Source organism: Lampetra planeri, chromosome 48 (assembly GCF_965212315.1).
Source record: "Lampetra planeri chromosome 48, kcLamPlan1.2.h2, whole genome shotgun sequence".
Lineage (NCBI taxonomy): Eukaryota > Metazoa > Chordata > Hyperoartia > Petromyzontiformes > Petromyzontidae > Lampetra > Lampetra planeri.
Window position 1 is genome coordinate 6,694,052 of NC_136154.1, and position 16,047 is coordinate 6,710,098.

The following is a 16,047-nucleotide window of genomic DNA, read 5'->3' on the forward strand; positions in this document are numbered from 1 at the left end:
CCGAGTCAGATGGGACATGGGCAGATAAATTGTGTGGGAAATCCTGATTTATCCCAGGCGCAACGGAACGGATTGCGATCTTTGCTAAGGGAATTTTCCGACATTTTCAGTAAGAGCAAATTTGACATTGGTCGTACTTCGTTGCTGAAACACCATATTGATACGGGCGACGCAGCTCCTATTCGACAGAACTCATATCGTTTGAGTCCTGTAGAAAAGGAACATGTACAGCAGGCGTTGGAGGAAATGTTGGCGGCTGATATAATTTCACTATCAACCAGCCCTTGGGGAGTCCCTGTGGTGTTGGTGAAAAAACCAGACGGAAGTTTAAGGTTTTGCTTCGACTTTCGTAAATTGAACAAAGTCTCAGTGGCAGACGCTGATCTGCTTCCACGTATGGACGATTCCCTGGACGTGTTGTCGGGCGCTCGGATTCTTTTCAACATTGGACCTGTTGGGGTTTTGGCAACTACCCCTGAATGAGTCTTCTCGAACATAAACTGCATTTCGAACGCCTCAGGGACTCTACCAAATTTGTCTCCCAATAGGATTGCATTCAGCGCCTGCCACATTCCAGAGACTAATGGAATTGATCCTGGCGGGACTGCAATGGGACTCCTGCCTGATTTACTTAGATGATATCACTGTGTTTGGTCGCACATTTGAGGAGCATTTGCAAAGGTTGCGTGCTCTAGGGTACGGTCGGCTAATCTCAAATTAAAGCAAGCCCTCTACAGTTTGTGTCGTCTGAGAGACATTACACTAGTAACGAATTGGCATGTTCTGTTTACTTGACAAACCTTACTAATGTGCTTTCGGGTGGTGGTGGGTTTAACGACATTCATATTTAAGCGATCTAACCCATAAAAACCTCAATTCTAGATAGTATTTTTACGCACTTTTATTTAACTCACTCTGTCTGTTGTTGTTGTCGTATCCTCAAATCTTTTAACTAAATTTTAATCCACTTCCCAATGTGGTATAGACTGCAAACTTCGTATACTTATGTCTTACTGGTGACAATACCATATTCTATCATAAAAAATATATTTTTAAACCATCTTTTTTATATGTTATGTTTCGGCTTGAGTCTAATTGTCCACGCTTAACTGATGTTGGCTGTAAATCACCACGGTCCCTTACGTTATGGCAAGCTTCGGGGCCACTTCCTGAAGTCATGGAGTTTTGCCATTACGAGTATGGTACATTTCATTAAAGCGTGTTTTTAAAAACAGTATTTTAAAATATTGCTAATTTATTAATTTGTATGTATGTATGTATTGCTCCTGCACTGTTTGTTTTGCACGCCACAGTGCCGCCACTGATGATAGGCCACTTCGTTGATGGCCAGGTCGCTTCTGAAAAAGAGCTACGTGGCTCAGTGGTGGGCCTTACCTGGTCAAATAAAACAAAGAGTCTACATAGTTTTCAATTCACGTGTATCTGTTCTCAGAGCAAAAAATATTGCCTCCACGTTGTGTACCTTCACAGTCGTGCAGACACGCTCGTGCTTTCGAACGGCCAATGTGTCGCGCGGCATTTTCTCAACATTTATTTTTCTCTCTGTCAGCTTCTCGAGTGTTCAATCTCCGCTCCACGAGACCTGCCCCCTGTGGAGTACACATCCTCCACCCGTGCCACCAAATTAACAAAGGTCCCAGTCGAGGACTCGCTCTCACTCGACATGCTTGCTTGGAGCCTCCTCCTTCACTCTTTCCACGTAGACCTCAACATCCGTTCCCAAAGCAGAGACTCGGTCTCCCGTGTGCCAACTTAACCCCAGCCGCGTCTGACAGCCAGGGCTTTCTTCTTGTTCCTGCTTCACGATCGAGAGGGGAACTGAAGAATCCTCCCCCCTGCCATGTTCCACCTTCACCCCTGGCCACGTCTCGGAGCTGGCGATCTCTCCGCGCTCCTGCTTCATGATCGGCAGGGAGGCAGTAGGATCTTCACCGTCGCATTCCACCTTCACCCCTGACCACGTCTCGAAGCTGGCGATCCCTCCGTGCTCCCGCTTCATGTTCGGTAGGGAGGCGGGAGGATCTTCACCGTCGCATTCTACCTTAACCCCCGGCCACGTCTCGAAGCTGAGGGTCTCTCCACGTTCTGATGTTAGCGATGCCGAGGGGGTCGCCGAGGGGGTCGCCGAGGGGGTCGCCGAGGGGGTCGCCGCGGGGGTCGCCGCGGGACCCTCACCCCCGAGGCTCGCCACGACCGCCCCAGCGGCAGTCGCGCCCTCGTGACGCCCGGCCCTCCCACGGGTGCAGCGGCGAAGGAGGGGAGGACTGGCTGGCAGCGTCGACGCGCTCGAGCCCGCGCGGACCTGCCGGCGTGACCGGAGGCTCCCCAACCCGGAGGAGGCCTTCCCGCCCGCGTGCGTCCTCTTGTGCACGCGGAGGGTGCCCAATTGTGTGAACGAGCTGCCGCACACGTCACACGCGTACGGCTTCTCGCCCGTGTGGGTGCGCTTGTGGATGCCCAGGTTGCCCGACTGGGCGAAGCACTTTCCGCACGTGGAGCACTTGTAGGGCTTCTCGCCCGTGTGGGTCCTCGCGTGTATGACGAGGACCCTTGACTGTGCGAATCGCTTCCCGCACGCCGCGCATCCGTAGGGCTTCTCGCCCGCGTGGGTCTTCTCGTGGTTGAAGAGCGTCCCCGGCTGGTTGAATGCCTTGCCACACGTGGCGCACCTGTACGGCTTTTGGCCCGTGTGGACCCGACTGTGGATGACGAGGCTGTCCGAGCGCGTGAACTCCTTGCCGCACACGGTGCACGGGTACGGCTTCTCGCTCGTGTGGATCCTCTGGTGGTTGAGGAGGTGGTGCGACTGAGTGAAATCCTCTCCACAGACATTGCAGCAGTAGGGCCTCTCGTCTGCGCAGATCCTCCCGTCCGGTGAGACGTCTCCTAGCGGTGGGGCGAATGCCTTCCCGCGTCGCGCCCGCTTCATGTGCACGCTCTGATGGGAGCAGAAGTCTCCCGAATTCGCGAAAACTTCATCGCACATCCAGCACTTGTAGAGCTTCTCGTCGGCGTGGCTCCTCTGGTGGCCGATCAGAGTGGCTGCTTTGTCCGTGCTGTACGGGCAGTGGGGGCACTGGTACAGCACCGACTCGGTCAGGCCCCTGTGCTGCTTCATGTGGTCCTCCAGGGCGGGCAAGCTGATCACCACCCAGTTGCAGACCGGGCAGTAGATCTTCATCTCTCCTCCCTCGTTCATCGTTCCTGTCTTGGCACTGCGGCAAAGAGTGAGGCACACGAAAGAAAATGAATCTCCCTCGCCCCACCCCTGTGAAGTATCGCAAACAAGGCGTGAAGCTAGAAACCACGGACACCGGTTGCTAACCGTCGAACAAAGAAAGTGGTCGTCGCTGCGTCGCGTGGCGCTTTCAGATGCTGCTGCTGCTTGTGGCGGACGTCTGGAACGCTCTTCCTCTCCGGTATCAGAAAGCCATTGGGAGCTACGATGCACTTTTAAATCATCATCTAGATTTTAGATTGACAAACTAATTTCTTTAGAACTGCTGCTTGTTGTTGTGTTTAATTTGTAGTCCTTCCCCCGCACCTCCGATTAGCGCGGTTGGCTACTTGTTCTGTTGTTATTCTTGCTGCCTTGACCAATCTAGATAAATCGAACTTAAACAATGAATTTCCATTTTGCGACTTGCCTTCCTTTTGTTCTATTTTGCACTCCTATCGTTTGTTTGTGTGTATCGTGTTTGTGTGTATCGTGTTTTTGTGTATAGTGTGTTTATGTGTATCGTGTGTTTGCCGTTGAAAATCACTGACTCCCCATGCCCATACTGGACATCTGTAGAAAAGAGCTTCATAGCTCATCTGATTCCTCCTGCAGTCTAAATAAAGATTCTGATTCTGAGATGACTGGCAGATCCACCACCTATGGCCCCCACTGTGCAAACTTGCTGTGTTTAAGTCGCCTGGCGCTCTGCTCGTTGTTGTGAGTGTCGCTCCTCTGCCCTCCGTTGTTGCTGGAGGGCGACTGCCTCCAACTGCCCAGTAGCAGCGTCCTTAATGAACCTCCTCCTTCACAGAGGCCGATCTTGACACCACTGGTACCTGTCGTCGGCAAGTCCATTCAGCTCCACATCCTCCCGTACCGCATCAGCGCCATCTCATCTCCAGCCCGTACCGCGCCCTTCTAGCCCCCCTCTATCCGGCCAAACAGAAGCTGCTTGGGCGTATGGTGGCTAGGCATGCGGGCTACATGACCCGGCCAACGTAGCCTTGGAGGAGCTCGCCGATGATAGGGACCCTGTCCAGATCCTTCAAGGATTCGTGAGTTCCTCACACTGTGACTCAGCCTACAGGTTAAACCCACGATGGATCGTAGGCAGGGCCGGCCTGCAGGTTGCAAACCGGCGCAGACACAACAACAACAAGAACCGCCATTCGCCACAATTTGGCGGTGACGTCACCACGGCGCCTGTGCCAGGCTAGGTGCACTTTGAGGCCGTCACGTGAAGTGTCCAGGCCTCGCTGCTGGCAGGAGGTCACAGGACAGATACGCAGACACGAAAATGTAAAAAGATCCCTCGCATAGATTTTGACTTAAAACTTTCGTGACCGCAGGAATTCACATTTTTTTGTTCTTTCGGTAAAGCCACGTAGATAGAAAATACAAATAAAATAAAGTAAGTATTTAAAAAAACTTATTTAAAACACGCTTTTATGAATGGAAGAAATCCACGACTCCAGGAAGTGGCCCTGACCAATTACAGCCAACGTCAGTTGAGCGTGGACAATTAGAGCCAAGCCGAAACATAACATATAAAATTTTTTTTTAAAAATGTTTCTTTTTTATGATAAAATATAGTGTTGTCATCAGTATGACATAAGTATTCCAAGTTTGCAGTCGATGCCACATTGGGAAGTGGGTTAAAATTTAGTTACTAAATTTGGGGATACGTCAACAACAGACAGAGTGAGTTAAATGAAAGAGTGTAAAATAGTATTTAAAAATATTTTTTTTTAAACACGCGTTCATGAAATGTACCGTACTAGTAATGGAAGAACTCCACAACTCCAGGAGGTGGCCCCGAAGCTTGCCACAACGTAAGGGATCGTGGCCAATTACAGCCAACGTCAGTTGAGCGTGGACAATTAGACCCAAGCCGAAACATAACATTTTAAAATGAATGTTTAAACATACTTTTTTTTTAATAGAATATAGTATTGTCATCAGTATGACATAAGTATACCAAGTTTGCAGTCGATACCACATTGGGAAGTGGGATAAAATTGAGTTACAAGATTTGAGGATATGACAATAACAGACAATATTTTATGATTTAATTTTTATATTTTATATATTTTTATATTTTTACTATTTCCCTTCTACGTGACTTTACCGAAAGAACCAATAATATATTCTCTGTCTATTGTTTTATATTTTTATTATTTCCCTTCTACGTGACTTTACCGAAAGAACCAAGAATATGAATCTCTGCAGTAACGAAAGCTTTAAATAAAAAAGACAGAGAAGAGTTAATAAAGAGCGTGTAAAATAAAATAAAAACCCACGACGTTTCGATCGCAACACAAGCAGCCTTCATCAGGCGGCGAGAAAAGATGACCGCTTGTGTTTTAATTATTTAAAATTGTATTTTATTTTCTATCGACCGAAATAACCAAAGAATATTCCCCGTGTAGCCTTGCCAGACTTTAGGGGCAAGTGCTGTTAGCGATGTTTACCACACAAACAGCAGCAGGTACACATTTGAGGCCGAGTCGACCTAGGGGAGGCCCAGGACCGGTTCAGATAATCGTCACCGGTGGTGTTGGCCGTGAGCGGGAATCGAACTCGGGTCGCCGGGTTCGTAGCGCTAACCGCTGCACCACCGCTCCCCACAGGAGCAGGCGCGCACACAAAGATAAAGATGCCCCAGGTAGCCTCACACAGGCTGCAGTCGCAAGTGCTGCTGTTAGTAGCGAGTAGCAGTACCTATGAAGGGGGTCGGTATCCAGCACCACGCCCGGCCGCCTTTGTCTCTCTCCCAGTGGCGATGTTGAACTTCACAACGCTACACGGAGGCCTCGGCTCTCTGTATCTGAGCGTGACGTCATTCACGGTGTCCACAGCACCCCCCCCCCGGGCATTGGTGACATGACGTCACGAAACCCGGAGTCGCGAGCAAATGACGTTTTCCTCCGTATTAAAGACCCCCCCCCCCCGCCGCACAGAATCGATAACGTCACGCGCCGGGTAGGGGGGATGGCGTCACTCGCGTCTCCCAGCGGCCCGCCACTAGTGACGTGACGTCACGCTCGCGGCGAGAATGACGACACGACGTCAGACCGGCGCGCCTGCCAGGGTGGGGGGGGGTGTAGGGTGACGTCACGAAGGGGCTGGATGCGAGTGACGTAACCGCTACAAAGACAAAGATCCCCCTACCCGTACCCTGAGCGACGGTGACGTCTCCACGGCGCCCGTGCCAGGCCAGGTGCACATCGAGCGCGATAGATGACGTCATATTACCGTCTCCAGCTGAACCTCCCTCCGCCCCCCACCCATCCATCCCGCGCGTGACGTCACCCAGCCATCTTCGGGCGCGATGACGTCACGCGCGCGGTGGGGCTGCGAGTGAGTGACGTCACCCGTTCCGTGTGCGAGACTCGCTGCGGTGAGCGGTGGTGAGGAATTCCCGGTGAGCGGTGGTGAGGAATCTCATCATCATCATCACGGTGGCTAGGAGATGTTGACTACCTCGCCTGGTCTACAGGAGGTCGTGGGTCCTATCCCGACCCTGACCATGCCTGCTGCTGCTGTATATGTGGAGTTTGCGTGTCTCTCTTATCATCATCACGGTGGCTAGGGGATGTTGACTACCTCGCGTGGTGTACAGGAGGTCGTGGGTTCGATCCTGACCCTAACGACGCCTGCTGCTGCTGCTGTATATTTGGAGTTTGCGTGTCTCTGTCATCATCATCATCACGGTGGCTAGGATATGTTGACTATCTCGCCTGGTGTACAGGAGGTCGTGGGTTCGATCCTGACCATGACAACGCCTGATGCTGTATATTTGGAGTTTGCGTGTCTCTCTTATCATCATCACGGTGGCTAGGGGATGTTGACTACCACGCGTGGTGTACAGGAGGTCGTGGGTTCGATCCCGACCCTAACGCCTGCTGCTGCTGTATATATGAAGTTTGCGTGTCTCTCTCTCATCATCATCACGGTGACTAGGAGATGTTGACTACCTCGCCTGGTGTGCAGGAGGTCGTTGATTCGATCCTGACCATGACAACGCCTGCTGCTGTATATTTGGAGTTTGCGTATCTCTCTCTTATCATCATCACGGTGGCTACGGGATGTTGACTACCTCGCCTGGTGTACAGGAGGTTGTGTTTGATCCCATCCCTGACGCCTGCTGCTGCTGTATATTTGGAGTTTTACATGTATCTCACCGTGGTCAGCGTGGATTTATCTCCGGGTCCTCCGTTTTTTTTCCCCCTCCACGTTCAGAGAGTATTTGGCGGAAAAATAAATGTCCGCAGGATAAGCCACTTCGTCATTGGGCTGTCATCTGCGACGGCCGCAGGCGCTTGTGAGAAAGAGCTACCCCATAGCTGGGGCCTTGCACCTGGTAACAAGGGAACATCTTAGATTTGAATTTTTCGTGACTGCAAGGATCCATACTCTTTGGTTCTTTCGGGAAAGTCACGTCGGTGAAAAAAGAAAAATAATACAAATTAAAATTAGATTTTTTCTATTTTTATTATTTTTTATTTTTCCACCTACGTGACTTTACCGAAATAACCAAAGAGTAAGGGAACATATTCTTTGTTTTTTTCGGTAAAGTCACGTAGGTAATTTTAGTTTTAATTAATAAAAATAAAATAAAAATCACGACGTTTCGGAGGCAACACAAGCTTCCGTCTTCAGGTGGAACCGTCACAGCACGATAGCTGTATCAAGTAAGATGCAGCGTAGCGCTAACGATTGCTGTATCAAGTAAGATACAGCAATCGTGCTGTGACGGTTCCACCTGAAGACGGAGGCTTGTGTTGTGTTTTTTTACCTACGTGACTTTACCGAAAAAACCCAAGAATATGAATCCTTGCAGTCACGAAAACTTCAAATCTAGAAGTAAGGGAACATCGTTTAGTTTGGCTTAGCCAAGACCGGTGGGAAGTCCACATTGTCGCTTCACATTGCCGTGCGACAAATCCACAGATGAGTGGTGGTCATGGGTTGCTGAGCAGACACGGTGACTTTCTCAGCAGTGCTTCATTTACAATGCTGCGACACGCCAGAGTGCCACATTTTTTGTTGTTGGATAAATTCAACTAACCCTTCACCTTCTTGGTTCTTTCGGTAAAGTCACGTAGAAGGGAAGTAATAAAATAATAAAAATAAAACATAATAAAATAATTCTCACGACGTTTCGGCTACAACGCAAGCAGCCGTCTTCAGGTGAAGAATGAGACACTGCCAAGTTTGGAGCTTATATATAAGCTGGGTTGGAGGTGGAAGAAGAGCGCCTTAACAAAAGAATGTGCATATCAAGAGGAATTTAGCATATTCATTGAAAATGCGTAGGAGGTGGGCGGGGGGGTTTCAAAGTCATATTATGCCCATGCATTATGCAGGATTAGCAGCATCAAAGGGAGGGGGTAGGGGGTAGCATTAACAAAGGGAGGGAATGTTAATAGTATGTAAAAGCAATGAAACATGTCAATGGGAGAGCGGTGATAGGAGACCCGCAGCGGAGCAAATAATGCATTCCCTGTGGAGAACACAAGATACACAGTCAATGCCAGTGAGTGGACTGCGGTCTGAAAGTCACCGTAAACGTGAACAACAATCAGTTAAGATCCGAAATGGTGTATTACGTCCTTCCAATGATTGCTGAGCCAGAATCCATCTTCTTGGTTGAAATTGTCTCTGTGTTTGTATATGTGGATCGCCTCATGAACGAATCTCTCATGGTAGCCAGATGGCTTGCAGAGAACCTCTGTCTTGGAGAAGTCAATGTCATGTGAGCCCACTGAATTGTAACAGTGATCTGCCACGGCTGAGGTGTTTGTCCTACCGTGTTTCAGGTCTGCTTTATGTTCACGGATGCGGTCCGAGACATGTCGTTTGGTTTCTCCAATGTAACCGCTACCACAGAGGCAACTTAGTTTGTAGACGCCAGGGTACTGTATGTCTGGAACCACGTCTTTTACAGACGGGACCAGATCACGGATTTTATGTACTGTGTTGAATCGGACCTGAATCTTGTGTTTAATCAGGATTTTGGAGATCTTTTTTGTGACCCCAGCAATGTAGGGTAAGGTGATGGTTTTGAAAGGCTCCTCAACAGGATCCTTCTTGATGGTTGGAGTGATGGCTTTACGGATTGTGTAGTCGGAGTAACCATTAGCCTTAAGAGCTTTGCGTACGTGTTTGAGTTCACTGGCAATGTGTTCCTGGTCGGAGATGCATTGGGCTCTATGGTATAGAGTCTTGATGAGGGAGTTCTTCTGGGATGGATGGTGGTGGGAATCCAGTTTCAGGTAGGCATCCGTATGGGTGGCTTTCCTGTAGACAAAATGGCTCATTGAACCATCAGGTCTCCTTTTAATTAGGACATCCAAAAAGGGTAGCTTGCCATCTTTTTCGACTTCCATGGTGAATATGATGGCTGGGTGTATGGAATTGATGTGGTCGAGAAATTGGTCTAGAGCAGGCCGGCCATGTGGCCAGATGACAAAAGTGTCATCTACGTACCTCTTCCATAAGGTCGGGTGTAGAGTGGCAGTCTGTATGGCGTCAGTCTCAAATTTCTCCATGAAAATGTTGGCTACAACCTGAGATAGGGGGAAGCCCATTGGGGTGCCCTCAGGTTGCTTGTAGAAAGTTCCATTCCAGGTGAAGTATGTATTGGTTAAGCAGTGTCTCACCAGGGGGGGTACCCCAGTATTCAGTCCTTTATGAACCAAGTCTTCAATGATTGCGATGGTGTCAGGTACAGGAACTTTGGTGAATAAGGAAACCACATCAAAACTGACAAGCAGGTCGTCTGGGGACAGGGAAATCCCCTTGATTGTCGATACCAGGTCAGTAGAGTTTAGTACCGCAGAGGTGGTTTTTCCAGTGAAAGGCCGTAGGATTTCAGACAAAAACGAGCCAGTTTGTAGGTGGGGGAGTTGATAGTAGAGACAATGGGACGAAGAGGTGTATCTTCTTTATGTATCTTTGGCAAGCCGTATAATCTTGGTGGCCTGGCTGCAGAAGGTTTCAACGAGAACTGTTTGGTCTGATCAATTAATGCGGTTGAAGCAAAAATGATTTTGTTGGTTTTGGAGACGAGGCTGTTGTTGGGGTCTCTTTTTATTTTTGTATAGCTGCCATCGTTGAGTAGTTCTTGAATTTTGTTGTTGTATTCTATTTTGTCCATGATGACAGTGGCATTGCCTTTGTCGGCTGAGAGGATGACAATGTCATCCCTCTTTTTTAATTGAGCTAATTCAAAACGCTCATCTTTGTTGATGTTGCTAGCAGGCATCTTAGCGTTTTTGAGGGTTGCAGAGATTTCAGATCTTGCTACGTCTGCAGCGATGTGACTCAGGCCCTTGAGAGCTACATCTACTCGGGCAATTATATCATTAACTGGTATGTGTCTAGGTGTGACTGCAAAGTTTAGTCCTTTTAAAACGGATTTCAGACCAGAAATAGAACTGTTACTGCGATTAATTACGACTTTGTTAACGTCTAGCTTTTCTATGTTTGGGTCCGGTCTCTTGTTTGAGAGGCGGTTGAATTTGGAAATCAAGTTGTCCTTACATTTGTTCGACATAGCGGCAGCTGAAGAGCTTGTCATTTTGTCTACATGTTCCCAATCTGATGTGGACATTGTTGCACTCAAAGATAAGTGTGATTTGTAGAGTGTCTTGTCTAACTGATCAAGATCGGTGCGCGTAAGTCTGATTTTCTCTGAGATAAGAGCTAAGCTAGTTCTAGACAGAATTCGTTTAGCATTAGAAGAAGTTACAGCAGCAGATGTTAGTGTAAATGCGTTTGGTATTACCTTAGAGTCGCGGTATCTCTTCAGAAAGGTGAGAGACTCGATTAGCTGAGCCTTCTTATCACGGAGCTTGTTGAAGGATCTCAAAGTTATGTGGAATCCCTCCCCGTAGAGGCGGTTATATTTCGATTTAAAGCTTTCGTGACTGCAGGGATTCATCTTCTTGGTTCTTTCGGTAAAGTCACGTAGAAGGGAAGTAATAAAATAATAAAAATAAAACATAATAATATAATTCTCACGACGTTTCGGCTACAACGCAAGCAGCCATCTTCAGGTGAAGAATGAGACACTGCCAAGCTTGGAGCTTATATATAAGCTGGGTTGGAGGTGTAAGAAGAGCGCCTTAACAAAAGAATGTGCATATCAAGAGGAATTTAGCATATTCATGGAAAATGCGTAGGAGGTGGGCGGGGCGGTTTCATAGTCATATTATGCCCATGCATTATGCAGGATTAGCAGCATCAAAGGGAGGGGGTAGGGGGTAGCATTAACAAAGGGAGGGAATGTTAATAGTATGTAGAAGCAATGAAACATGTCAATGGGAGAGCGATGAAAGGAGACCCGCAGCGGAGCAAATAATGCATTCCCTGTGGAGAACACAAGATACACAGTCAATGCCAGTGAGTGGACTGCGGTCTGAAAGTCACCGTAAACGTGAACAACAATCAGTTAAGATCCGAAATGGTTTATTACGTCCTTCCAATGATTGCTGAGCCAGAATCCATCTTCTCGGTTGAAATTGTCTCTGTGTTTGTATATGTGGATCGCCTCATGAACGAATCTCTCATGGTAGCCAGATGACTTGCAGAGAACCTCTGTCTTGGAGAAGTCAATGTCATGTGAGCCCACTGAATTGTAACAGTGATCTGCCACGGCTGAGGTGTTTGTCCTACCGTGTTTCAGGTCTGCTTTATGTTCACGGATGCGGTCCGAGACATGTCGTTTGGTTTCTCCAATGTAACTGCTACCACAGAGGCAACTTAGTTTGTAGACGCCAGGGTACTGTATGTCTGGAACCACGTCTTTTACAGACGGGACCAGATCACGGATTTTATGTACTGTGTTGAATCGGACCTGAATCTTGTGTTTAATCAGGATTTTGGAGATCTTTTTTGTGACCCCAGCAATGTAGGGTAAGGTGATGGTTTTGAAAGGGTCCTCAACAGGATCCTTCTTGATGGTTGGAGTGATGGCTTTACGGATTGTGTAGTCGGAGTAACCATTAGCCTTAAGAGCTTGGCGTACGTGTTTGAGTTCACTGGCAATGTGTTCCTGGTTGGAGATGCATTGGGTTCTATGGTATAGAGTCTTGATGAGGGAGTTCTTCTGGGATGGATGGTGGTGGGAATGCTTGTGTTGCGATCGAAACGTCGTGAGCCATTATTTTTTCTACCTCCCTGACTCTACCGAAAGAACCAAAGAGTATGAATGGCACAACGTTACTTAGGCTTCGGCGAGTGTGAACATGGAAGCCTGTTGTCCTAGTCCCCCATTCACCACGAGGCCTTGGCATTGCCAAACGCGGCGGCTTTTAGGAACGTAACCCTACCCGTTGTGTCGAACATGTAAAAGGAAGGAATTTCCGCCTGCCTCCCTGCGTGCCCCAGTGCCTACGCGGAACAGAACGGACGGAGAGATGAAGATCTTCTGCCCGATCTGCAAGTGGCTCGTGGTCAGCCTGCCTGCCCTGGAGGACCACATGAAGCGGCACAGGGGGTGGACGGAGCCCACGCTCTTCCAGTGCCCCCACTGCCCGTTCAACACGGACACACTGAACGTCTTCATCGAGCACCAGGCGACGCACGACGCGCGCGAGTCGCACAAGTGCTCCCAGTGCGGCAAGGTGTTCATCGACGCCGAGGTCTTCCGCGAGCACCAAGCGGCGCACGCCGAGGAGAAGCCCTACAAGTGCACCGATTGCGAACTGGCGTTCAACCGCTCGAAGGATCTTCACGAGCACCAAAAGACGCACGCCGGCGGCAAGCCCTTCCACTGCACCGTCTGCGGGATGGAGTTCACGCGCTCGGAGCAGCTCCGCAACCACCAGAGGATCCACACGAGGGAGAAGCCCTACGGGTGCGCCACGTGCGGAAAACGGTTCGCTCTCTCGGGGACGCTCTTCGTCCACAACAGGATCCACACGGGCGAGAAGCCCTACGGGTGCGACACGTGCGGAAAACGGTTCGCTCGCTCGGGGGCGCTCGTCATCCACAACAGGATCCACACGGGCGAGAAGCCCTACGTGTGCGACGCGTGCGGAAAGGCATTCGCCGACTCGTGGGCCCTGAGCGTGCACAGGAGGACCCACACGGGCAAGAGACCCTACGCGTGCACGGTGTGCGCGAAGGCGTTCGCAGATCCGGGGACCCTCTCCACGCACAGCAGGATCCACACGGGAGAGAGGCCGTACAGGTGCACGGTGTGCGCGAAGACGTTCGCTCGCTCCCACACGCTCGTCGTCCACAAGAGGGTCCACGCGAGGGAGAGCGCCTGCGGCGAGGGCGCCGAGGCGTCGACGCCGTCGGGCGGCTCCCCCGACGCCGGAAGCGCGGACGCAGCGGACGGAGGGAGGGTGACGAGGAGGATGCGTCGCGAGTGCATCGCGCGCAAGGTCGCGACGGCCGCCCTAGCGGAGCCGCCTGACTCTGGGGGTGAGCGCGCCACTTTCCCCGGAGAGGCGGCGGCGAGCCCTCCTCCTCCCGCGCCCGCCGCAACGGAAGAAGAACGCCGGGAAAAGCCCGCCGGCTTCGTCGGGACGCGCTCGCGGGTAATGAAGGCGGATAGCGGAGGCGGAGACGTGTCCTCGGCGAAGGTGAAGGAGGAACGGGAAGGGGACGTCGGAGGCTTCGAGGCGTGGCCGGGGGTGAAGGTGGAGCCCGGTGGCGAGGTTGTTCCGTGCCGCCCCCCCTCCCTGCCGATCGTGAAGCGGGAGCCCGAGGATTGCCACGGGAGCGAGACGGAGCCGCGGGTAAAGTTGGAACGCGGAGCTCAGGACTCCTCCGTCTCCCTGTTGAGTGTGAAGCAGGAACCGGAGGAAATCCCCAGTTGAGACTCGGCTAAGGGGAAGGGGTCAAGTTAAAACTCGGAGCTCAAGATCGCTCGGTCTCCCTGTCGGTCGCGAAACGGGAACTGGAAGGATGAGGCCCTCGTTTGAGAAGCGATGTCGAGGTCGATGCGAACGACGTGGAGATGGGAGGAAGACGCCGGACAGCCATGGACCGCCGTTGGCGTGGAAATATCGCTAAAGAATGGGGTCGAGACAAGAGGGTGGAGGGTGGATCACGTGGAGCAGAGGACAGACCCCTTTCGATCTGTGCAGAAGCACCAGGAATGTGAGTGTGTGCGTGTCTGTGTGTGCATGGGGGGCGGTGGTGCAGCGGTTATCACTACGCTGCGCTAATAACCCGGTGACCCGAGTTCGATCCCCGCTCACGGCCAACACCGGTGACGATTATCTAAGCCTCCCCTAGGTCTACACGGCATGAAATGAGTACCTGATGCGATGTGTAAACATCGTCGCTGGGGAGACAAAAGGCAGCCGGGCGTGGTTGCTGGCCTTCATAGGTGCTGGCTAATGGCACTTGTCCCAACAGTCTGTTACGGGATATACGGGGGATCTTTGTATTTTTTTTTCATATGTTCAACTTCTTTCGCACCATACGTAGCCAACCGTGCTGATTGGAGGTGTGATTCGTCGCGCGGCGGTTTATTTAAAAATAATTTGGCCTCCGCGGCCGATGCAAACATTTCCACATGGGACTGCCCAGCCACCCCTGGTGACAAAAACGCATTCAATTTTCTTTCTCTCTTGACCTCTAAACACCACATATACTAAAATAATTATTATTACCAGAACATTTGTCAGTCTTTTTTTAAAACTAAGATATCGGGGAGGGGGGGGGGGTTTAGAGGGGGTGGCCCCGTTTTGATTTTAGGGTATAGTTTTAGTTTTAATCACAGGGGGTAGTTTACCTAACAACTTCATTTCAATGAAATGTAAGTTACAAAAATTTGAATGCATTTCTGAAACAAAATTGGACCAATACAGGAGAAATCTCTCTTAGCCCAAGGTAAGATTTTTGTTGTAGGTACAGTAAATATTTATTGTTAAGTGATTTGGTCGTTAAGCAACTATAGGAAATGCACGTTAAAGGCTTAATCCTTTACGACAGGACCTCAAGTTAACCCATTTTCACCCCAAAAATTTAACTTATATAATATTTGAACGATGGATATGAATACGTAAAGATACTACCAACATCATGGTGACCTCCTTTGCCAGTACCAAAATTTGAGAGTAGGTTTTCCCCTTTTTTCTGGCAACAAAACAGTTGTGTTAAGATGTTAAAACACCAAACTGAAACCTTCTACAAGGAATCATGTCTGCATTGACCACAATACTTGTAGTCAGAATACAAACAAAAACCGTACTTTGATAACACTGGTCAACACACTTTTTCTGGCATAAGGTATTCCAACGGTTTTAAGGTAATTTTTGGGTGCTGATTCCAAATCTGGCATCAGTTTTTGTCTATCTTTGCATTCTGACCACAAATATTGTGGTTAATGCAGACATGATGCCTTGTAAAAGGTTTCAGTTTGGCGTTTTAACATCTTAACACAGCTGTTTTGTTGTCAGAAAAAAGGGGAAACCCTATTCTCATACTACCAATAGTATGAACACATAACGTTAAAAGAAACGTGGTTAATGCATTAATGAATATTTACTGTACCTACAACAGCCCTTCATTAACAGGGGAATGGCCGGTGTTGTATCTATGCCCTGTTTTTCAAAAATTAATATTAAGAATAACTAGGCCAACATTTTTGTAATTATACATATATTTTTTTTCATTAAATATTGAAAACAGCCTCTACTCCTCACAAGCACAGGAGGAATATGTGAAATGGGGAGGGCCATTAAACGACAAGACTTCAGAGCACAGAGAGGTCAGAGACATCCAGATGGACAAAAGGTCGATGGCCTAACCTTCCCAAGATGTCTGGAGATGCACGG

The 16,047-nt window shown here is 49.4% G+C and overlaps 2 protein-coding genes across 3 annotated transcripts in view; one reads left to right on the forward strand and one right to left on the reverse strand.

Annotated features, from left to right (window-relative positions):
• The window catches only part of LOC144733738 (uncharacterized), a 28,204-nt gene extending 22,091 nt beyond the window's left edge, over positions 1–6,113 (reverse strand). The window contains exons 1-2 of the mRNA XM_078615760.1: positions 5,963–6,113; positions 1,680–3,236 (exon numbers count right to left, since the gene is read on the reverse strand). Coding sequence (XP_078471886.1) covers positions 1,680–3,220 — 1,541 coding nt within the window. The 5' untranslated portion in view covers positions 3,221–3,236; positions 5,963–6,113. The remainder of the gene's footprint in view (positions 1–1,679; positions 3,237–5,962) is intronic.
• Positions 6,114–6,556: 443 nt separating this feature from the next.
• Positions 6,557–14,914, forward strand: LOC144733619 (uncharacterized). 2 transcript variants are annotated; one of them, XM_078615639.1, is made up of 2 exons: positions 6,557–6,675; positions 12,638–14,914. In XM_078615639.1, exon 2 carries the CDS (start codon positions 12,667–12,669, stop codon positions 14,077–14,079), a length of 1,413 nt encoding a protein of 470 aa, XP_078471765.1. In that variant the 5' UTR covers positions 6,557–6,675; positions 12,638–12,666; the 3' UTR covers positions 14,080–14,914. The 2 variants fall into 2 exon arrangements, with proteins under 2 accessions (XP_078471765.1, XP_078471767.1); XM_078615641.1 differs by having other exon boundaries at positions 6,557–6,665.
• The last annotated feature ends 1,133 nt before the right edge of the window (positions 14,915–16,047 follow it).